Source organism: Thermobia domestica, chromosome 9, assembly GCF_964235325.1.
Source record: "Thermobia domestica chromosome 9, izTheDome1.hap1.1, whole genome shotgun sequence".
NCBI classification, from domain to species: domain Eukaryota; kingdom Metazoa; phylum Arthropoda; class Insecta; order Zygentoma; family Lepismatidae; genus Thermobia; species Thermobia domestica.
Genome location: NC_137462.1, coordinates 141328091 through 141352904, shown reverse-complemented (window position 1 = coordinate 141352904; position 24814 = coordinate 141328091). Strand labels below are relative to the sequence as shown.

At 35.6% G+C, this 24814-nt stretch overlaps 3 protein-coding genes across 5 annotated transcripts in view; 2 read left to right on the top strand and 1 right to left on the bottom strand.

Annotated features, from left to right (window-relative positions):
- Window positions 1–13575, bottom strand: part of Tip60 (Histone acetyltransferase Tip60) — a 94515-nt gene extending 80940 nt beyond the window's left edge. For 2 of the 3 annotated variants that reach the window (XM_081771907.1, XM_081771908.1), the window contains exon 1: window positions 11043–11204. In XM_081771907.1, coding sequence (XP_081628033.1) covers window positions 11043–11201 — 159 coding nt within the window. In that variant the 5' untranslated portion in view covers window positions 11202–11204. Of the gene's footprint in view, window positions 1–11042; window positions 11205–13438 lie in introns of those variants that run through there. The other variant, XM_081771909.1, reaches the window with a different exon arrangement.
- Window positions 13534–24814, top strand: part of LOC145695068 (acid phosphatase type 7-like) — a gene marked incomplete in the record, with an annotated part of 142609 nt that continues 131328 nt past the window's right edge. Inside the window, 1 exon segment of the mRNA XM_081771910.1 lies at window positions 13534–13655.
- LOC145695066 (uncharacterized) lies at window positions 13936–15849 on the top strand. The gene has a single exon (XM_081771906.1). It carries the CDS (start codon window positions 14019–14021, stop codon window positions 15582–15584), a length of 1566 nt encoding a protein of 521 aa, XP_081628032.1. The 5' UTR covers window positions 13936–14018; the 3' UTR covers window positions 15585–15849.

Sequence of the window (24814 nt, the reverse complement as noted above, 5' to 3'; positions counted from 1 at the left end):
CTGAACAAGACAATCTGCCTAACGGCCGTGTTTAACAGACTGGCAAAAGAATAGAGTCTACTGCAGAATTATTTTAGAAAGCATATGTATAAAGATGTTGGCTTTTAAGGAGTAAGGCAATGTTAAGAAAGAGATCAAACTACACTGAAACATGTCTTACCTCATCGCTGAAAGGAGGATTCTCGTAGAAGCACGAAACTTCGATTACCAAAAAGGCCTAGAGATCTTTGCCCGCAGCGGACGTTTACAGCAATGGCTCGAACCCACCCAGTACATACTATGTATATATATTATGTACTTTGATAATTATTTCGGGATGTTTACTTTTTTGGAACAATTTCGACAACCAATCCTATTGTCATCGACTGCTAGACACTAATTAAAGATTATTACCTCTCCTTTTCAAATGTGTCCTTAACTAATACCAACAATCCTCCTTTTTAACTATTGCACACTAGTTCAAATCTTGGAAGCAACAGTTTTACATAAATAAAACATTCTTAGACGCAAACTTTCCACACATGCGATATAATGTTTCGCTCCAGATCAGTTTGTATCTCAAGAAAATAACCCTAAGAGCAATATAACTCGGAATCACATGCACTAAAGAATTTTAAGTGACATCAACATTAAATAGTTTATGCAAGTTTATCAAATATATTGACAATGATAAACTGAAAAGAATAATTCGACAGCGAATCTAGATAAGATAAATGAAATGAAAAGATAGATGAATGAAAAGAAGGTAAATAAAAAGGAACATTTAAGCGAAGTGGTACACAAATAAGAACGTTAGGAGCGAAATTAAAAGATAAACTGCGGAATATCGCGTATTTAATCATGCAAAAATTGGTACCGTGACTGATATAGAAGAAACTAAAGAAAGTGCACAGATTTTTTTCCCCTTTCTTTATGTTGTTATATGCAGGGTTCGGAAAATATCGGTCGCAACAGCAACTGAAAATACGAGTCCTTTTCTATTTTTCGACGATAGTATTCCCAAATTTTTACCTGATAGTAGTTCTAATTATTATGTACTTGAATAGTTAAGAAGAAATCGCAATAAATTCGTTATAAAGTTAGAAGTCTCTAATTTACCTTGAACCTTAACAAGAATGGTCCATTATTAGAGGATTCTGATCCATTCAGAATAGTGGACAATTATGTAGCGTTCAGTTTTTTTCCCCTATAATTTTTAAACAGTGTGTTTATAATGTTTGTGTCTCTTTTCATTTGTTTATGTAATTTTGATTATGATTTTCTTTTGTTTTGGTCTGTTTGTGATTGTTTAATTGGAGTGTCTTTACAATTGCCTAAATGAGTATACTGCTTTTGGGAGGAATTTCCGTAAAGAGAGTAAGTTGAAGACTGTTCACCGTTCTTCAGTACGCGGCAAGAAGGCGAGGGAAGAATTGAGTGGTTGCTGGATCCAACAAATTAACAAATTTGCGAGGATAATTTTATATTCAGTGTACTTAAATGATCATAGTGAAGTATTCCATTGTTTATGTTATTTCTCAAAGTTATTAGTTCAAGCTTTTACAAGAGATTATTCATTAGTTAAAAATTAAATGTTAATGCAATGTGGAAAGATAATTGAAACTTTTTGGCTGATTCTGGAAGCAGATTGTTAATTAGAGAATACAACAAAGGTATAGTGCTATAGTCTTGTGTTGGCACATGACAAGTAATAGTATTTTTCATGAGAACTTCAATCATCAAGAAATTTCTCTCCAAGATATAGTATAATAGCACAGCTCCAAATTTATGAGAGAGATAATAGCTAATGTAAGATCCCTTTTTTCTACTGTTTTATCTGTATTGTAAGTAGTGGTGAATAAATGGAATATTCGGTTGTCTTTCAGAAATGGCTGTTATGTATGTATTTTTTGTATTACAACGGTTACTCAGGTTAATAAAAAAAGATGTGTGCTGTAGCGATGAAATTACACTAGCCCAAGTCACGAAGCAACAATATGAACACGTAGATGCTTGAAGGAAAATGAGTTCCTTGTTAATTTCTTTCTTCTTTAATAAGAAGTAGCGACCCATGCTAAAGGTATAAAGTGTAATTTATGTATGAGCTACAACATTCACACTAGTAAGGAAAAGTATAACACATAATATTGCCAAGCACTTTCCAAAATTCTAATACCGTTATATAATAATTACTATTTCACTTCTCAAAACTACAAGGTATGTACATGGTAACATAAAACACACGCTGCTGCTTTGTAAAATTTACATTGTCTTTATTTGCCGTTATCATTGAAAGGTATGGGCTATGAGTGAGGTAAATATTTTATACCATTAACTATAATCTAAGGCCAAAAAATGTAAAAAATATATTAATTCCTGTAATTTTAAAAATATCGTATGAAATAAAACTCATCCTGGTTTGCCATTTGTATGCTATAATTTAAACGTAATTTCAATTTGCTAATTACCTGCAAAACACTATGGCACATTTTGTATTCTCTTCTATCATTCACCTAGGACGATAGATGTAAGTTCGCCAGTTCAAAAAGGTATATTACCCCTCTAATAAACGAAACACAGCCCTCCTCGCTGTCTAGTGCTGCCTTAAATCGACAAGATCCCGGGTTCGATCCCCAGTGGGAGAGCGCAAAAAGTTAATTTCACCATCATTCACTTTCATTACTCACGCTTCTCCTTTCGTAAGACGCAGGGTTTGCCCAAGTGGGCCCAGCCCGAAAAAACCCACCGGGTTTTTTCGGATTGGGCCCACCTGAAAAAACCCATCTTAAAACCCACCTGGGTTTTTGACTTTTTTGTTAGTGTATTATTGGTACAACTAAGGTGATCACATTAAAAGTTATTTTTATCAGATTTTAAACTTTCTTTGGGCGAATTATATGCTTTCATGTTAAGATAGACAACAATATTCAACATAAGACCTTTATAAAGCTCTAAATGCACTGAATGAATGAATAAATAAATAAAATCCTCACTTTATCTTGAGATAATTGTAAAACAAATTAATGTGTGGATTATGCTTATAGCCTATTTGAAGTAAAGTAAGCGATTGTATATTTTAGAAAATACTTTCCATGAATAGTATGTTTCCTGACTCGGCACCGCCGAGGGACGTTATCTCTCATACGTTGACGGGTTTAAGGTCATAGGTGCCGGTACTAACAGTAAATATGTAAATACATTAGTAAAACTATTAGTATTGTTTCTTACCTTTGATGGTAACAAAAGTATTCAGTAAAATTTGGTTTTCCAACAACAACAGTTAAGTTCAGTCATTTGTTGCTAGCCTTCAAATAAGCATTCTGTGGAATCAACACTAGAAATAACGTAAAAATTCTTGTCAAAATTAAGAAGCTTAATGCTCGGAGCTCCGAAGACTACGTAACGCTTACTATTTTAAGTGCTGCATTCAAACTTCAGTATTAATGGAAGTTGCGATGTACAGTAAAGCAAGCTGCATTTTGAGGGAAAACCCGTCGTGGAAAAAGTGTTCGCGAAATTCCCGCAATTGAACGCACAAAGCATCGAAAGTGAATACTTCAACAATAAAACTATTTATTTTACGCTGGAGAATATTTTATTTCATTTTAGACATTTTGAAACATTTACTTTATAAAATATGAATTATAGGCCTATCTTTGTTAATTGTTTTAAATTAATTTTCGGAAAAGAACGGTCTTGCGACAAGTGCTCGGGTAATTCCCGTAATTGAATGCACAAAGCATCGAAAGTGAACTTCAACAATAAGACCATTTATTTTACGTTGAAAAATATTTAAGACTTTTTGATGAATTATGTCTTTGTTTTAAATTAATATAGCTATTTGGTATTCATATTTGGCGAACGTCACTGAGACTCCTAGGATGATTCTGATTGTTCGTTTGTCTGCCTTTACCACACAGTGTTCAACTTTCGGTCTTTTAAATTTTCAGGATACAAACAAGAGACACTCTAAATTTTCTGTTTAGATTTTGGCAGCATACCAACGTAAAATTACAAAATGGCGCGCTTTTTTTTTTAAAAAAAAAATAGCTGATATCCACTGGTGAAAATCCCGGGGGGATGATGGGGACATATCTCTTACAATCTTGGAACTTCCCCCTCAATAATCCGATTGGAAATGTGTCTTTTAGGAAGAAATGTGATGATTTGTGTCCAACTGTCACAAAGGAAAGTGAGATGAAATTGATACCTCCCAGAAAAAGCCTCAAATCTGACCGCCTCCCAATGTTGAAGACAACTCTGCTCCCCTACCCATGTTGTCCCTGAGTCCCACACAGGGGACATAAAATATGATGATATTATTTACTTTACAACTTTAAAATCAGACTGGCAACATTGAAAACTGTTTACAGGAAATGATCATATTTGGATCATCCCTTGTAAACAGTTTTCAATGTTGCCAGTCGGATTTTAAGGTTATAAAGCAATAATAATGTCGTCATATTTTATGTCCCCTGTGGAGGACGCCGGGACCGACATGGGTAACCCTCCCCAGCATTGTTTTTCTCCTTAATAAATATTTTGTACATCTCCTTAATAAATATTATATATACCATCTTACCCGTCCCCCCAATGTTGAAGACAAATTTGCGCCGCTGCTGATATCCACGCTACAAAGCGCAATTTTAGGTCTTTCAAGTTGAAATTTTCAAAGTAGAAGCACGAGAGACTAAATTAGCTGCATATATTTTGGCGGCATAAAATTTCAAAATGGCGGCCATTTTTCAAAATAGCGGGTATCCATGCTACAAGGTGCAATTTTCGGACTTTTTAAGTTGATATTTTGAGGGTAGAAGCACAAGACCTTCTAAAGTTGCTGTATAGATTTTTTCGGAGATCCAATATAAAATTTCAAAATGGCGGCAATTTTTTCAAAACAGCAGTGAATAGAAAGTTGTTGCAAGTTGTGACAATGACACTCATAAAATGTAAATCATATTTTAACATTTTTACCCCAAAGAGATTGAAATATTTCGAAAAAACCCAATTAAACCCCAAAAAAACCAATAAAACCCGAAAAACCCACATGGGCCCAGGTGGGTTGGGTTTTTTCAAAAATACCCGGGTTTTTTCAAACCCTGGTAAGACGTGAAACCAAAAACGCCGAAAGTGACCTTGTTTTGCATTCAGAAACATCTACATTCATTTTATTAATAGGTGTTGAGCAACAAGCGGAGGAATGAAACAGAATGACCTTTTACCTTTTTCTTCTACCATTTTAATACAAAAATGCGATCCTTATTTGGTATAAATTCCTGCAGGCTCCTTAGAAGGAAAAGATGATTTGTACGAGACGAAAATATAAGATAACCAGAATTCAATAAATTTGTCTGGATTGAACTATCAAATACCTTACAATACAGAATAAATGGCGCTGATGCGTTTAGCCACTCGGGCAACAAACAAAGGAAATAATCTATTATATTTTCCAAGAAGGTACATTCAATGGACAAATTATTACAAACGATAAGGGAAACAATAATTTCGTTGATTGCGTTCCACATACTGGACGGTTTGGGTCACATAAGCTGTCACTTTGTCCACCAGGAAAGTTACTTTAAGTTCTAGTCACTTTAAAAAACACGATATTAAGTGAGAAACTTTCCTAGTCGATAATCCCAGCTCAAAACTCAAAGTGAATTTGGCAGGGTTGGCAAAAACCATGTTTAATTTGTTTTTCTTATTTAGTTCGTTTGTTTGTTTAAATAGATTTGCTTTATAGAAAAGTTTGCTTGGCCTTAACATCTTATGCGACAATGGGGTTATGAAGAATGGAACCTATGGCTTAAATAGGGATGGCAGATTTCACACTTTTTCTTAAGTTTACGCTTTTCTGGCACGTTATTAGTTTTTATTTTCCCTATAAAATGGCTTCTTCCGTCTTTTAAATAAAAAAATAATCATAGTTTTAAAAATTTATAAATATTTGTATACTATTTAGTGTTTTTTTTTTAATTAGAGGAACTGATTTCTCACACACTATTACAATCCAACCCAGCGACGTATTCAGAGAGAAAATACACAACAGGATGCGTTTCTAGCTTGTATTTAGTCGGTCTCCAACTTTATGATTACGATTATTTGGTTTTAGCATCTGTCAACATTGTCTCGATCAATAGTGATTTACTGATGTGAAGAACAGAAGCAATTGTGAACCAATAAAAGCAAAACTCCAAGTGGCTGTGAATTTTGTCAATATATTCTGCAAGTATTTTTGAAAGCATAAAAAGACATGTGGGACTGTTAAAAAATCTTCATTAAAATACAGTATACCTCTTGCATTCCAGGTGTCATTTTCCTATGTTTGTGTTGTAATACCAGGTTTCCATTTACTGTTAAGACTGTCTAGACCGTTATATAGGAAATAGTTATTGTGCAAGCGCGAGGATAGCATTCACATTACTGATAAAATAATAATAACAGCATTGTGGAACATTTGGACTGAAAAAGGGAAATTTTGATGTTCTGAAGAGATTTTATGCCGCTTCAGGTTGGCGACACTGCCGGAGATCAAAGATAAAGTTTTTTTTTTCTTTTTCCAATCTCGAAATGCGATATCGAAGTTGCCAATTGATTATCGTAAAAAACCAACACATGTCTCCCTTTGGCCTGCTATTCATCGGAACAAAACTTTTTTTTTCTTTTCTGTCAGTAAGATGCTGTCACCTAAGGAGAAACAGTAGAACTAATTCGTGCCTTGCACTCACTAAAATATTTCATCATTTATATGACCCGTAATAAAGGATACGTTTTCATGACATCCCCATGGATGTCATAGGAACGCAAGATGTTAAAAGGCAACTAAGATTTGTGTGATATAGGATTTGGTTGGCTGGATTTGAGTCTAGTGTCTCTTTCAACACCGCGGTTATGAGACGAAGCCACATGATTTCCCAGTGGGAATTGTAACATACTTTTTTGTATTGCAATTGCTTTTTTAATGATAGCACCCGTTTCTAATCAAAATTATTCCGGTTACTATGTGAAACCATATATGTTTGTTATTTGGCAACCGACTGGGTCAGCAGAGAGTAATTTTAGAAATTTCACTAATAGCGTCCGTATCCAGCAATATTTTCACCATCTCTTTACAAGTAGCCTTTAACAACCTTTCAGCTAGCTAGTTGCGTATGTTTTCCCCTTTACGAAAAGTTTGGCCAATATATAACTAGCTTTCTGTACACTTTTTGAAGCACGTAGTGTAGCAGTTATGAACTTCTGTTTCAACAACAAACGAAAATACTGCTGAGAATAAAATATTGTACAACAATTGAGATAAATTAGTAATTAGGATAAATTAATAATAATAACTGGACAATTAATTTATTAAAACAGGTAAAAGTGCACGTCACATCTTATATTCTGCCCTCGCCGCGGCACACTGTAATAAGAGGATTTTATTCTATACCATATTATATAGAATTACCCTCCTCTTTGTCACTTTACAAAATGGTCATTTCCTTTTTTTAGAAATCGAAATATGTAAGTTCCAATGGTCTAACGTGTATCCCACGAACTAACACTGATTTTTTAACAGAGTTTCACTGATTTTGTTTGTGCAACAAGAAAATTCCACAGTTTGACGTGTACAATAGAACATGAAGGCATCAAATATGAATATGGCTTTAGATGTACGTATAATATTCAATAAAACCCAATTTTACCCAATAACCCTATTCTAACCTGCAATTTTTACACATAGAAGAGGATAAAAAATGCACTTATAGGTAGCTCACTGTTTTCGATACCGCGGATGAAAATAAAACAATACCCATTCGGGAAACAAACTTATTAAGTATACTGGGTCCTGGTTAATTTCAAGAACATCACATTTTGCAAAATTTAAAGGAAAATTGAACCTGCATAGAACGACATATCCATAAGGAAGAAATTTCTGAAAGAGGATGTAGTAAGTAATAAGGATGCAAATAACATGCAAATATACTTAAAATTTTGCAATGCGCTATCATCTACATGTATTTTTTGAATCATTACAAACTCACACTGGGATGAAATCGGGACAACTCGTAAAGTATTGTGGAAATTAACAAGTAGGAAACGCAGTTATGTTATGGACAGTAAAAGTTTCAATGTTATAAGTTTTGCAGAAATTCAATTGGGGTACGAGCCCTCCACGATTTAGTTGATGTAGAATTTAAAGTTATTAAAATCGTGACCAGGAAAAGAAGCAGTGACATACGTAAATAGAGTTTTGGTGCAGAATTGAAAATGGGGTCAGTTGTAATATTACTATATAAGTTAAATTTATTTAAATAGACGAACAACATATACACTATCTGTGAATATACAAACAGTAAAAACAAAGTGTACCGTTCTCAGTATTATGCAACTGTAATGCAAAGGTAGCTTAGTGAACAAGAATTTTTTTGCACTGATCTTCCTTTGCGCAAATACCACTCAACGCTACCCAGTTATAAGGCGATCCTCCAGCTTCACCTGCCCTGAACTGAAAAGATGCAAAACTACTTGGAAGTCACAATCTAGCACAGGCTGGTGTGTAAATATCGCACTTATATATTTTACATGCATACCATTTCTTATGTTGCTGAATGCAAATATTTTGCAGAAGCATAAGCAGGGAATTTATGAAATATATATATAACTATTTCAAATTGAATTCCACTTGTCCTACGTGTGGTATTGTCATGTTGCCCAGAACAGATATTTTAAAATTAATTTTAACTTTCAAAGAATTATTTCAGGTAGCCCCTTCAACTTGCCTGAGCCATACAAGGTATCTTTATATTGAACATTGTAAATGTTTTGCAGAAGGTAGTTACTGAAAGAATTATTTTTCAACAAATATTTTGAGTGGTGTTCTTAAACTTAACCTACACGAAATTATGTTCGAGTTAAGTCTTGCAGAAGCGGCCAGAAAAAGGCAAAATTAACGAAATCTACAGGAGAGTCGCGAACTAATTGAGAAATTTTCATTTCATTCCTATAAACAGACATAGTTCACCATAATTTATTTAGTATTTTAAACCATAATTTCCATGGGATTCAATAACAAGGGTATAGTTCGGACAATTCCTTAATGTTGCACCAGAGCTGTACAAACCATAAGGTAAATACGTTAAGGACAAAAGTGGCCTTTGCGATTATTATTTTAGTTGAATATGTATCTTTCCTCTTTGGAAAAGTCATTAGTACTATTTTTATCATCATGTCACCAAATCCTTACTTTTACATCTCCTATTTTAAGTTCTGATACAGATGTTTCGGGTGCATACAACTTCACAGTTAAGATGATTAGCAGTCTTACTAAGGAACCTACATAAGATTTCAAGAAGTGTTTTCTGAGGATATTTACATCACTTTAAATGTTGGATTTGGACACATTACCTTCATTTAATGCTGAAAATTTTATTTCGCAACTTTATACTTTATGCTAACGAAAAGTTTAAAACTAGCTTTTAGAAGAAACCTCAGTGAGAAACTACACAAGCCAAAATAAAAAATGAAATCTTTGAGTTTTACGTCCCACGGTTATGCCGGTTAGGCTAAAGGAGACGGTGATGATGAGATATGAGTGAAATGGTGGAATGAAGAAAGTGGGAGGAAACGGGAGAACCCACGAGCACGGTGTTTGTCCACCACAAAGTTCACTTGGCGGGGGCTGGGATCGAACCCGGGACCCCAAACACCAGAGGTGAACGCTCTACCACTGAGCCACCGCGCCCCCCACAAGCCAAAATAAGTATTCAACAGTTTAGTTCTATGATTTACGAAGTTTGTGATGGTGTCTACAGCAGCCAAAAATGAATTTAGGAACAACTACAAAGAGCAATAAATTAAAAGACATACAGTGGAATTGCATAAATTATTGTGGAAAGTGTTTTCGTAAGAACACCGAATTGGTAGAAGACACATGGACAATTATTAAGGATAATCATTAATCGAAATTAAGTTGAGAAATATTCTGTATTAATTGTTCTTTAAAAAATAACAAAACTTACATCAGCAGATATAAAGGTAAAAATCTAGTAACACAGTAATGTTCCCAGAAATGGAGTAAATATTCAGTTAAAGTAATAAACACGGAGGCAAAAGGTAAGTCCCTTTTCTTATAAATATATGCCCTATAGCTTCTACAAGTGGATATGAGTATGTATTGAAAAAGTAAAACCGAGATTGTAATCTTTCGATACATTCTCACTATCGCTGACGGTGCTTGCTCCCTTTGAATGCATCCCTGTTCTACTGTGCGGGCCTAACAGGTTCGATTTGCCCTCATTCAGTTAGAAGCATTCGAAATTTTTAGTGGTCACATAGCGCAGATTGAACAGTATTTTTTGGACTATCGTTTTTTACAGCATATATCCACACAACATATTACATAAACGCTAATTCCTCCTAAAGTGAATCTGCATCTATGGATGTGACTCCCTCCCATAAGAAACAATTTATAAGGAACTAGTAGTCAATTCCATAATGAAAGAAATCATCATTCATAAATTGAAGCAAAGACACCTAAACTGGGTTTACAGCAAATCGTGAAAATGTTACATTTTATACAATAAATGTCTAACCCAGGGTAATGTAACCCGCCTCCATTTTGTTACAAAATTGTTGTATACATTTAATGCCTGCCCACTCTTCTGTAACACAATACTCTCTTGTTCCTACAGCGATGACTTTTAGAAATGAAAATGAAAAAATTCAGTTTTACGTCCTACGTTTATACTTTTTAGGCTAACGGAGACGGGTGATTAAGGTAAACGAATGATGATGGAAGAATTGGTGGAATGAGAATGTGGGAATATCCCGACAAAGGAATTTATTCCGAAGTTGGACGTCCGCTTTCACCACGTTTTTTCGTTGTCATCTCCTTTCCACATTTTCTGCAATTTGTTATTAGGTTCATTAATTCGTGCTCTTCACAAACTTTTAAAAGATTTTGCTCGTTATCAACGTATTCCTTCACAAATGTTAAAACTATTAGTTCACAGCCCTTGTACATTCGCCATGTTGATAACATAAATGCTCGTTACTTTCTCACAATGCAACTGTTCGCTTACCTTGCGCCAAGTAGTTCCCTCCGCTCGCCGTACAGTCCCATGCTTATAACCCTTATACCAGGTTATTATAAAATAATTATCGCTGTTCAGAGAACTCTGGAGACGTAACCAGTCAGCAAAATGCAACCAAACTTGATAAGAGAGCATATTTGGGAACATACAGAAGCGATTGGTGTAGAAAACAAAATTAGTTCCAATTTTCGCCACCAAAGGTAATTGTGGCGCTGTACAACGCCATATAAATGTAGTGTGAAAGAAACACGACACTAGTGGTGCTAAATGATAAGGCTGTAAATACCTCTCCAGGTGCTTACTCACGTTTGCATGTGTTTCAATGATACGGGTTTGAGCGCCACTATGTGCCAGAAGTGAATTGATGGTGATCCGATGTTCGTTTCTTTTTTCTTCCAACTCTTTGCCTTGTATTCCAGGGGCCCCGGGGTTCGATTTCCGGTGGACACACGTGAGTCGGATCCCATGTAAACCTGTAGGTCCCGTCCTTAGAACGTCATCATCATCTTATACGGTACTAGCCTCTATGCTTTTTTCTTATTCACGGACCTTCACGTCAAAGACCTGCCTTTGGGCAGAACTCCACAGCATTATCATCGCCCATAACACAGCACTACACTACGGGGTTACATGTCGGACGGGGGGCATAATTACGGCACTTGTTTCATTGAATATCAATAATATCACTTATCTTGCATACCACACCCACCGTACTTAACAGAACACAATAGTCTTTACAGGCGAGATTTGACACTAATCTTTTCCTGGAATTTTGGAGGCAGCTTGCATTTTATGAACACAGGAAAGACTAACATTTAGCTTCGTTTTTGTAAGATATCCAAGAATTTTAAAGGGGCGCTTCAGCTCAAAAAGTCCTACCACGTAAATCCGCCACTGACCACGGGGTATTAATAGTATTGGTAATCAATGCCACGAAACTCACAATAGAGGTAATTACAGCCTTCCTTATCATTTAGCATCACTAGTATCATTTTTGTTCCACTCTGCACTTATTTGGTGTTATACAGCGCCACAATTACCTCTGGTGGCGAAAATTGGAACTATTTTTTATTTTCTGCATCAATCGTTTCTACATGTTCCCAAATGTACTCCTACCAGGTTTGGTTGCATTCTGTCAAGTGGTTACGTCTCCAGAGTTCTCAGAACAGCGGTACTTATTAAATGATAAACTGATATATAACAAATAAACAGATTTTTCGAGACCCTTATATATTATCAAGCACATAAACGATCTCTTCCCTGTAAATTTTCAAAATTTTGCTAGAAACGGACGTCCAACTTTGGAACTTAACCCCCGACAAAACCCACGGACACGATGTTAACCACAAATGCACTTGGCCGGGGATCGAACCAGGGACCCAACACAACAGGTCACAACTATGCTATTGAGCCATCGTGCCCTTCTCCCGATGTCTTTTCGAGATTCTTAAGTCATGTACTTCGTTAGTAGATCTATTAAGCTAATGATTGACTTAAACACAAATTGGTATTAAAGCGATTTTATTTGAAAAAAAAATATTCGGTAATTATTATTTTTTTTTATTTTAAAATTTCTAAATGGTACTAATTGACTAATTGGAATTTATATCTGTTTCCATCAACGAAGCTACATGTAGCAGGGCTTACTGTTTATACTCAGATCTGAATCTCAGGCAAATAGGTTATTCCACTGAGAATCGAACCTGGAAGCGCACACAAAAAAACAAGAAGCGATCATCTGTATTATTCAGAAAAGACAACGTATTATTTCGAAATACTTGAGTACAAGGTACCAACAAATTGTAGTTTGCACCCTTGTACAGCTCATACAAATAACTGTGCAACTTTCCTATTAATACTTTCACTTCAAATATGGTTTGATTTTGAGATTTACCACAATGCCTACAGCAAATGCACTTTCTTTTATTTTATACATATGCACAGTTACTGAAATATGTAAAATGCTCCCCGTATAAATATTTTGAAATCGGAAGGAAACATCAAATTGCTAGTGGGAGAAACTTTTTTGCTTTTGTGAAAATGAAAAGCTCTAGGTTGCCAATATCATTTCTTCACTGTAAAGAAACCTTGAATTTGGTAAATGTATCGGAATTGTTTATTATTTTAATGTCTGGCCTTGCTATTTTCGCTTGTACTCAAAAGGTTTAAGACCTGTAAATGTGAAGTACGACTTGCGTTCGTCACTTTTTCTTCAACACACTATATGCACGCTCGCACACTTCACTCTTTATTTTCTTTTTCTAATATATTGAATTATTCAATAAGATATCCTATTTCTAATAATCCGGCTTCTAACATATTAAATTATGTACTCTTTATTTTACGGAAAAAGGTAATACTAATTTTAATCGAAAGAATCTTACCACTGAATCACAAATAGCTTCTCTTTCGTCTCCATCTTCGCTCATTTCTGAAATCCGCCGCTTTTCGATTGTTCAGCTTCTACTGCCCTCTAGCAGCAATTTCGAATTGCATTTTTTTTCCTGGTCAGCATTGCAAGAGCAGAAATAAATTATATTCACGTTATACAAAAGTAATTAAATCTAAATCATCACCTGTATGTAGCACAGTACAATAAAGGTAAGTCTTCTTTTGGGAAATTTTTTATTTTGTACATTTGTTTGCTAGTAAAATGTATTGTTTTGAATTTGCAAGGCGTTTTTATCGGATTTCAAAAGGAACAATTTATTTGTTAAAATAGGGTGTGTCATTTTACATGTACGTATTTGGATATATTTTTAAAATAAAATATTAATGATCTGTATTTCATAAAAGCTGAGCATCAAAAATTAACATTTATTTAGCCGTGTTTATACTGCGCCCTGATGAGCATAAATATCTGCGAATCTAAATACATCGTGTTTCGTTTGTCATTTGTTGCTTTTTGGAGTAATCGGAAGTGGCGTTGAGTTGAATTCGGTAAATGTTTGTGCGTTTGTCAATATGGATAATTGGGAGGATGTGATAAGTTTATTGGAAGAGTTCGAACAAACGAAGATAAAGGACAGACCAATACCAAAAGGTTTGGAAGATTACATATTGTATGTGGCAAAAACAGGAGATCCCGTTTTTCAATGGTGTCGAGTGAAGTCATTGTTTCGTTACAAACTTACCTCAGTGATGACCGAGTTTTTCACAACATGCTCTTCAGTTGAGTTTTCAAATTGTGCCAATATGGAACCTTTTAATTATGATGCAATGAAAATGCAAATTCTCGAACGCCTTGATGCATTTACGAGTGCCCCGTTTACAATACAGAGACTATGTGAATTACTGACAACCTCTAAAAAGGAATACAACAGAACGGACAAGTTCATGCGTGCTGTTGAGAAAAACATTCTTGTTATAAGTACAGTGGAACCACGTTTTAGTCAGTCTGAAAACTTGCAGAAAACCGTTGATGGAGCTCCTACAATTACACATGAAAATGGATTGTCAGATGACACGAAAATGGAGTCGTCGATTAGCAGTGATAGTGAGCATTATCCGAGCAATGATATATCCGAGCGTCAAACAGAGGACATAAATAACCAAGACAACATTAATTTGAAAAATTCAGACGAAAGTGAAAGTCAAGAACATGAAAAAGTAGATACAGCTGGCATACATACTGAAACGGCCGATCATGTAGCTGCTGATACTCTCCAGCTTCAAGATAGGGAAGACAATAATCCACCTGACGTTTGCAACATTGTTGAAGATATGGCTGTGAGCTACGAGGTTGAAGTTAGTGAACAAGGTAAACCCGATGTTGTCGCTGATAATAATGTATCAGAAAATTCTGAGAACGAAGAGGTACCAATTGTCCTGAGTTCCCAACCGAAAGAACCTGTTATCGACGTAGTTGAACCCACCGAAACTATAAGTGAGATTAAAACTCATGTAGTTGAGAGAGAAGAAACGGAAACTAAACTTGAAGAGGATACCAAAGTCAATGAAGACAATGTGGATACTGGGAAGAAACATAGTGATGATGTGACCGGAGGTGGGGATGCTGATTTAAAGTGTATAGAAGATGGATCGATGAAGATACGTGTTGACAATAGTGAACCAACAACAACTTCATCCAGTGATGCATGTGTTAACGATAACAGTGCGCCGGAAGAGATTCCACACACACCAGACATAAGTGATATTCGTGAAGAACCGCCTGCTAAAGATACCACCGCAAATACATTAGAAGCAGATGCCGGTTGTGACGTGCGACCAGTAAGTCCAAAGATAAATGATAGCGGAGAGTCTGTTATTGTTTCAGATTTGGAATGTAACGACGAGCCTTGTACAGAAAAGACAGACGAGTCAATAAAGTGTGTGGCAGATGTACAGGATAGGGCAGAAGGTGAAACGAGTGCATCAGAGAATAAAAGTGACGCCAAAGAGGCGCCTTTACTGACTAGAGTTGAGACCAATAATACCAGTTGTGGTGAAGGATCCTCAAATGTGCAAGATGAAGTGTCAGAAACTGTCAAGGAAGTTAATGATGAAATGCGTGATGAAAGTGTGAAATAATTACTTAGAAAATTTAAGTGATCACTACTGTAATGAATTAAAATTGACATATTGAAGTTGGTGTTTCACAAAAGAATGTGTGAGAAAGTAGATATAATGTAGTGTTTGAGACTCGTTTGGTCTTGGCCTGTCTGTATTTGTAATGTGTAATTTATATAATTGAGAATCGTTTAATATGCTAATGCGATGGTATGTAATGGCTAGTAAATTTGGGTTTGCTCTTTGTAATTACATTGGTAGAGCTCAATACAGGTTTTTAAACAACTTTAATTGATTTCCTTTTATGGTTCTTAAAATTGTAAATATTGATAATTGTTTTACACTAAACGATTCTGTTATGAACTTCAATGCACTTTAAGAAATCTTAGCAGTACCACTTTTAGTATTAGAAATTTTCGCAGATTTTGTTTCTCTTAGTAAGAATGGGGATTTTCATGTCACCAATAGAGTTAATTCAGTTAATCTGGAGTAGTCTTTAAAGTATTAATTGCCTCTAATATTTGGAGGAATAAAGGGGAAAAGTATGTCGGGAAGGTTCTTGAACACAGGTCCCCCCATATAAATTAGTAGCTGGGTTGGTTCCTTTTGCTACCAAAGTTTAATATTTAATTCAAATAGTATTGTCGAGCGAGCGTTAGCGAGTGAAGGCGGGATAGAGCCCCGCAGAGCACGTTGTTTTATTTGTTGATTACAGATAAATCGGAACGGGGACCTGAGTTCTAGGACCTTGCCAAGTATGCCACATCTTAAATAACATCCACGTATTATGTGGACTGGTATTCCTAATCAGATGGTTATATTCCTAGTATAATTTCGGCAACCAGTTTTTTTTTTTTTTTTTTTTTTTTTTTTTTTTTTTTTTTTTTTTTTGGATCTAAACCTAAGAGTAATATAAGTAATGAAGTGAAAAGGTAAGGGATGCAAAAGTTCAGGATTCCACAATTTTATTCTTATCAAAACATCTGTGTGCAACCAAACAAAGCTTAAAGGAGATGAAAGTTAAGAAAACCAAGGGGTGGGTCCGGACCCCCCTTCCCCCTCGGACCCAAAAATTAAAGAAGGATGAAACAAAAAGAAACGAGAAAAACAAGATTCGGCGTTAAAAATATAAAGCTATTGCAAACGTTTGGTTACTTTTTCTTATTAGGAGCTTTGTATGGAGGAAACAGGAGGGGGGGGGGGGAGTTGAAAATGAATATTATTATAACGGAGCGTTCCCAATTCTATCTAGCTCTATGCTGGTCCTGATCCTATGGACTACAAATGACGATCGGTGAACCGGTTCGATCAGATAGACTCTCAGGTAGAACTTGAGAAATGTTCACAATCACCATTGATATGGGCCTGGACAAATGGTTCCAGTCACACTTGTTAAAGAAATTTTCAATTTCGCGGCAACACTAATCCATTTTATAGGGTGTCTTTACCATTATATATTAGGGTTGTCCAAAACCAAATGCAAAAAATTCAACTTGTTCTAAATAATCCTCCACAAGGCTTATATATTTCCTCGAGTCATAAGCTACTTACGTTCATTCGTAAATTTAAGGTAAATATATGCTGCACTAAAAATATTAGGTGGGTAATGGGTATACGCTCCATTACATTCCTGTATACTATATTATAGGAATCAAGACTACAGTGTAATTTAACATAGTAGCTGTGCTAATAACCGGATAAATATAAGTTCGTAGCTTTCATTATTATCACTAGATTTCGAGATAATCCTTTTTTTCCCAAGAAGTTCGTGAATTAATAAAAGAAATGGCTGTGGTGATGATGTAGCTGAAAGAGTAAGTCTCATCCAAAAGTATAACGAAGCCACCTAAAGATGTGAACAGAAGCAGTTTATACTTCGACTGGTTGAAATCCGTCGTAAAAATGTTCCCGCTCCACTGAAGAAAGCGTTTTTGTAACTTGAGAATACAAATACTAACATTTTGTTCTGAAAGGTTTGATAACTAACAAACAAAACAAAAAAAAAAAAAAAAAAAAAGGACAAAATGAAGCGACCTGTAAATATGACTTAATTGTACTGAAATTTCGTTAGTTATTTGTATACACCAGAAGGAATAAAATAAGCCTTGTGAACTCCCGACCACTGTTAGTTTTGTTTTGTGGACCACCCTAATATATATATATATATATAATATGTGTGTGTGTATGTATATGTATATACCTATATATAGGATTCACCTCCAGCATAGCGCCCGTACTTGAACACTTTGAAGAACTGTCTCCAGATGGTCGTACCGCGCATTTCTACTGGTACTGGATGAGTTGCCTTGTATTTTGCTTTGTAGCGGCGAGTAGCCGTGACGAATTACCACAAATATCGAGCTCTTTCTGCACACGGTGTATTACGGATCACAGCGAACCAGAGTGGTTCGTAAACCTTCATAATGTACTGAACAATGGCTTTACGTTCATCCGTTGGTTCTTTTGTTCCTACACGTACAAACTCAAAACTATTTGCTTTACTTAGCCACCAGGATTGATGAATTTTACCCGAGTTCTCGTCAGCTGACCCGACTGGGCATTCTCTTGATTCGTACGTAGGAAATACATATATAGAGGATGACCTTAACACTATCGTTCAGTATATCATGGACATCAACGCGCCACTCTCCCTGTGATCCGTAGTCAATCGTGTGCAGAAGGAGCTTCTCATTTGTGGCAGTTCATCACGACTTCTCGCCACATTGAAACAAAATACAGGACAACTGACCACAAAAATGTGTGCTACAGTCGCTTCGAGAACCTACTTGTCAGTGTTGACTAACCAATGTGCTAAATTATGGGAACTAGGCTGGCTGCAAGCAAGTCCTAAAAGCAAGATAACCGACAGTGTACCTGTACGTCAATTCGTCGTTCCTGAAATAAACTTAGAAGCAACAAAGTATGTCGATATGATTATTGCATTTACTCGAATGTAAGTATCACCTTTTTGCAAAAGGTATGGCTAACACTTTTGAGGGACGCTTGAAATCATGTACGGTAATACATCTTTGAACAAATAATACCAGAAACAATGCTGCATGTGTGCTCAATGTTTTTTTCAGAATAGATAGAGGTGGTGCCGGTACCCTATCTTGAAAGGTACTTCTAATAGTAAGTCACTGGTTTCGAGCCGATAATGAACTGTCGGTGTGGTAGTTGCGTGAATTTTTCTTAGAAACCTCAATGAAAATGCTTGTGTCCTCGTAATAAAAAGGGTCCTCAAAACTGACACATGTTTTTAGGGAAGCGCTTAGATTCGAATAAATATGATAATTGATCAATATGAACGCTGACGAAACCACTACTGACAAAACCTTGTGCTTTGAGAAGCTAAAAGAATAACTGTATCAAGCTGCACCACCATGTACATTAACATGTACAGTCACCCACAAAAGTACCTGGACCCCAAGTAATGGAATTATAACAGTCAAGGGTCCAGGTACTTTCGTAGGAGACTGTACAGGAGGGCGGAACTCGAACGGCAGCCATTTCTCTATGGTAAGTTAGTTATTTACAGCATTGGTGTTTGAAAATAAGCGAAGAGCTGCAGATGCAAAATATTTGCTTCGTACTTAACCATTCACAAGACACACACTGAAACTTAATTTCACGAAACGATGAAAACATAACTTCTGGGCATTTTTGCCCAAATTTTAATCCACTGGATGGCATGTGAATGACTTGATCGATCAAAACTGATTTATTTCACGTAAAATGTTGGCCTTTCCAAGAAATAGTACCACTATGGGTAAGCTGATTGTATAAAAGGAAACATTTTATTTATTTGTTTTTACAAAAAAAAATATTTATTAACAAACTATTGAAATTTGAGCCTTTTGTTGGCTTGTGAAGAATTGGACTACCCCCTTCCCGCACAAGAACTAAGGATAAGCTGGTTTTAAAAACAGTGGGGCGCTCCCTCGTGGCTGTATATGTATAGCATGCACGTATTTTGCGTGGGAGACCCGGGTTCGATTCACGGCAGGAACTCGTTCCAAACCCACGAAGCTGTAGGTGTATGTCTCCTATAGCTTCGCTGCTGAAAGAAACTGTAGAATCAATGTCCCAGATTAAAAACGGTGGAAATTCGGTGCACCCCATCTTAACCAATGCATTGTCCCGTAGGTTAAGAAAGAAAAAGCAACTTAATTAGTTGTGTGGAATGTGTGTAAATAGTAACATCAGATATTTTATATTGGTGTAAATTAATATGTATAATGATCACGAACATTTCAGTAACTTATTGCTCATTTTAATACTGTGAAACAAATACTAAGTAAAATATAAAATATTTGTGAAACCGAATCTCCATTAGAGTCTAGCTGTCGAAGGTAACTGGATTACTTGCCGATATACTAGGCATATAGAAGGTCAGATTACGAATCCCTAGGCGCATAATAGGCTATGGGTAATCGTAAGAATATGTGCCAGGTTGATAGTGTTAGAATAGGACTTACAGTTTTCCACGAGAAATCCCCATTTTGTTGCTACCATCAGACCTATCTGCTGCAGATTTTATTAATCGGGGGTAATCTCGAGCATTGTGTTCTTTCTTCTAAGCCAGCATTTCCCAACCTTTTTCAACTTGCGGCACACTACGGGTGTAACATGGATTCTCGCGGCACACTTAGAGATATTATTATTTGTAAATATAAAAAACAGTGGTATTTTTTGCTTTGATTAGGTAGTTAGAGGTAGGGTTAGGTGGTAGAGCAGCCATGGCTGAACCTCGCTTGCTTCAATAAAGACATTTTTCATTATTTTTTTTTTTCATTGATTACTGATCTTCGCACAGAGAAGAAAGCTCGATCACTGTTTTTTCCCCGTGGTAAATCACTATGCTTATTCTCCATTCTAATTTTTAAAAAAAGAAAGAAAACAATTGCAATGAAATATTGGAATCAGGTTTTTAAAAATGCGCTTTCTTTTTCGAAAACTATCCAAACTTTTACTAAGAAGGACGATCATAGTACGAACGAACGAACAAATAAATCTCTTTTACTTTTAAAACACAAATGTAGGTAGTTTGTCGAAAGGATTGAATGATATTTTAAATTTTCAAGTTACGAAATAGTCTGCAACAATAAAGAAGTAATAATGGTCATAACAGTAACAAATACTTTTTTCAACTTTAAAAATGTACAAAATGTAACACGGTATGAAACTTACAATTGTAAATTCAAAGTAGAGGTTCATAGTAATGTGCAATACAAATATACATTTTTCCCTACGTTTTGCGATTTGACTGTTATAGAATTAATAATTTTGTTTCGATTTCCTCGCGGCACACCAGCGGCCCATTCACGGCACACCAGTGTGCCGCGGCACACCGGTTGGGAAACGCTGTTCTAAGCAAATAGCCTGGTAGGGAATAATGTCCGCTGTAAGGATACAGAATATTCAATGTTAACTTGTCATTGTTAGACAGTTGAGGAGCGTACTACGATGTAACAAAGATAGCTGAGATGGAAGCCAGTGTAGTAATCACACATCACGTAAATGTACGCTCTATTGCATAACACTTTGTTGCTTTTACATCTGTAGTGCAGTCATGAACGATTAATATTATATATATATATAGGGTGGTAAGAAACTATTTGAACAAACTTCGGGAGCTGATTCCCGACACCGAAAGCAGCAAACAAACAAACAAACAAAAAAATCCTCTGGCACTTTGGTCAGTGAGGGATATTTTCGGCGATATAAGGTGCCGAAAGCGTGGAAAGGTGAACTTCAGTGGGCTGTAATTCAAAAACAACGCAACGTAGAGAGTTTGGTTTAGAACATGACACTCGAAATCATACCTACTCGATTGAAAAATGTATGTTTCAAACCTCCGCAAGATGTGTGCAAGGTATTCCCCAAAGAAACTTAGGATTTCCTATAACCTGGCAAGTAATCCCCATGTTCTTTTGGGGAATCCTGCGCACACGAATCTTGCAAAGGTTTGAAACATACATTTTTCAATCGAGCAGGTATGACTTCGAGTGTCATGTTCTAAACCGCACTCTCGACGTTGCGTTGTTTTTGAATTACAGCCCACTGAAGTTAACTTTCCCACGCTTTCGGCACCTTATATCGCTGATACTATCCCTTACTGACCAAAGTTTTTTTTTTTTTTTTTGATGTCGGGAATCAGTTTCCGAAGTTTGTTTAAATAGTTTCTTACCATCCTGTATATGTATAATGTATGTTTAGACTACGTTCACGTTTGTAAGACTTCATAAGTAGAGGAATAAGAGTACTGTGTACACTATTCGCAGTAAATAAATGTTTTCATACGTTTAAACATCCAAAACACAAAATCAGCAAGCGGTTTCGAGGCACTATTCACCTCTTCCTCAGTACAGAAAACTTGCTGCTACGTAAAATAGTTAGCGTATAAAATGCTTTACTTGTCCATCCTGTAGAGCAAAAGAGATTTATTTTTTTTTTTTTTTTTTTTTAACGTCCCATGTTTATGCAATTTAGAATAAAGGAGACGAATAATTAAGGAAAGTAAACGATTATGAAATTAAATTGTTCGTGCTTCTGGGACCAGCAAAAGAGATACGATAAGTTTGTAGTTCGATAGTAAGATTTCTTTCTCTTCGTATTTTATGGATAATGAAAAGTCCTTGGTATGTACTTATTGTAAGATGGCAAATAATAAACACTCACGATCTTGAACTAACATTCAGTTAACAGTCTTGAACTGCGAACCACTCAGCAAACTGATAATGATGTAATATACGTGGAAAGAAATATTTTTACTTGAAACATTTACACACACACTCAGAAAGTACTACTGTGTAATAAGATTTGTGAATAAAAGCTGTGAACTAAATGAAAAAAAGTGAGAACACATCGTTGATTGCACATGTTTTTTGTATGGTTTCGGCCACTTAAATTGTAGCTTTATTCATTCACATGAAGATCGAATCATTCTGTAAACAGATTTTTGTCTTTTGGTACAACGTTTCAAAGTTTGAAAGGGTCCTCTTGCTAAACTGGTCGTCTATGTAGCAAGAAAAAATACGGTTGTTTCTTTCTGAAAGAATTGACGATTTAACAATTCTTCTGTATTGCTGTTTGATTCAATATAATTCATATGAAATATTCATTAAGACTGTAGTTATGTACAAATACTCATTTACTCCCTATCGATTTCCATGTAAATGACAACCTGGTGAACAAAGCTACAGCTTAAGTGTCTGAAACTGTGAGCAAAAATCTTATAACTAATTAGCAGAGTTATTATTTTCACTTATCTTTTCATTAACTTCATTCAAACTGCGTCATTTCTGTCTTTAAGTAAATATTAATGAACGTACGATTGTTAAGTAAAATAATTTTTATTCTAAAAGACGGATAACCTGAGTGTAGCTACAGGATTTCTTTAGATGAGCTGAGATGGTGATGAGTGTTTCAAAAGCTTTCGCTGATTTTGTGAGATTTGTGTTAACGTATTAGAATTTTTGTTTACCGTTTACAGATGCGCATTCCATTGTAATTACAACATTCACTAAATTTTGTTAACTTGACCTCAGCTCTGTTGAACTTGCATTTTCTCATTGCATGGCTTACTTCCAGAGCAATAAGGACTATACCTGGCACATCTTTTAGGAAACAAACAATGCACTCACGGTACTGCGCCAGAAACACACTAACTCTGTGACATATTTTGGGAATCTGTGGCTCCCTTCATCTGTCAAACGTCAAAAATCAGAAGTAGATTATCAGTTAACTGTAATAGAGAAATTGTCTGGTATATTTATATTATTCCTAAGTTAACGGTATAACTAACCTAATTTTGCGTATGCATTTATCCAGGTGAAATTCAAGAACCAAGAACTCATCTGATACTGCGTTGTGATGGAAGTCTAACATGAAATATAATTGGCCAAATAAACATTATCCTACACTCATATACGCCAAAAATATAAAATAATATCCCGAATTTTAAGTGACTAGTGCACTCGCCTTTGATATACAGAGTTTGTGGTTCGGACTCCTCTTTTAACTTAAATTAGGATGTCCAGACTTTTTTTTTTTTTAACGGGATTGTCCTTTTCTGAAAAAGTTGTCTGGTGTCCGGAAAAAAATCCAAACCGCGCAAAATGTACTGTTTTTAATTTAAAAGCTTCCTGTTTTTGTTTCTTAGTTACGTAGTATAATAGTAATTTCTACAAAACCTCACTTATCAGAAAATATGTCATTCGAGATCCAATAGATGTGTCTCATTTCAGTTGCTGTTAAATGTTAAACGATAATATAAAAACTAAAATTAAAATAATAAGGTTAAAACAGTACGAGACTGTATACTTACTTTTGAACCACTGCGTAAATACAGGGTGGACCATTTATAACGTCCAGCCGTAATAACTAAGAAACCAAACGAAGAAGAAGAGCGAAACTTAGCACAAAGCAACTATAAGGAAGGGGACATCCTTGCACGTATTAATAAAAAATATCGAACCAACAATGTTTCCAACCCAATATGAAGTTACGTGTTTTCAAGTGGCGCTATGGCAGATTATTAAATATTTCAAATGGACATGTCAAGCGAAAACTTAAAGTTCCCTATTATTATTCAATGCTGTTGACCAAGGATGTTATAGTACCACAAAAATTCAAAGTTTGGAAGCCTCTATCACACATACAGAACAACGGAGATGGTCGAGATAATGTACATCGAAATTACGTTAGCGTTGGATACCATGGTCATGGTATGACTTATCTGGAATTAATAGGAACGAAGTTACAATGGTTTGAAAATTTGATTTTTTTGAAAGGTTTTATTTCGAAAAATTTCTGAAATAAGTATGATATCTAGTTACTTGTATGGTTTGCAATGAACGTACAAATTATTTTTCCGTTTATAGCGTTTGTGTATCTCAAAGCGTTCTGGAGCAGCACTGTTTAACTCATGCAATTGCGGGAACTTACTGTAGTTACACCTACTAAAAGCTATTGCTGTAATGCCATAGAAGAAAAAGAAGACAACAATCATTTTAAATATTTTAGACAAATACGCTATTTTCAGCAGTGTTGCGAACTTTATTAATGTTTAACATTTTACTTGGATACTGCACTTCGTAACGTTTTTTTCTAAAATTTGATATACTTGATGCCCATGCCCGTGTGACACTTTGAGAAGGGAAGCCTTTTGAAATTTCCCCTGCCCAAAATGGCAGCCATTTAAAAAAAAAAAAAAGCAGACTTGTATGTTCACGGACCTGATCATCCTC

Bases quoted from the DNA above. Each gene is read 5' to 3' on its own strand.
- LOC145695066 (XM_081771906.1), top strand. From the start codon at position 14,019: ATGGATAATTGGGAGGATGTGATAAGTTTATTGGAAGAGTTCGAACAA.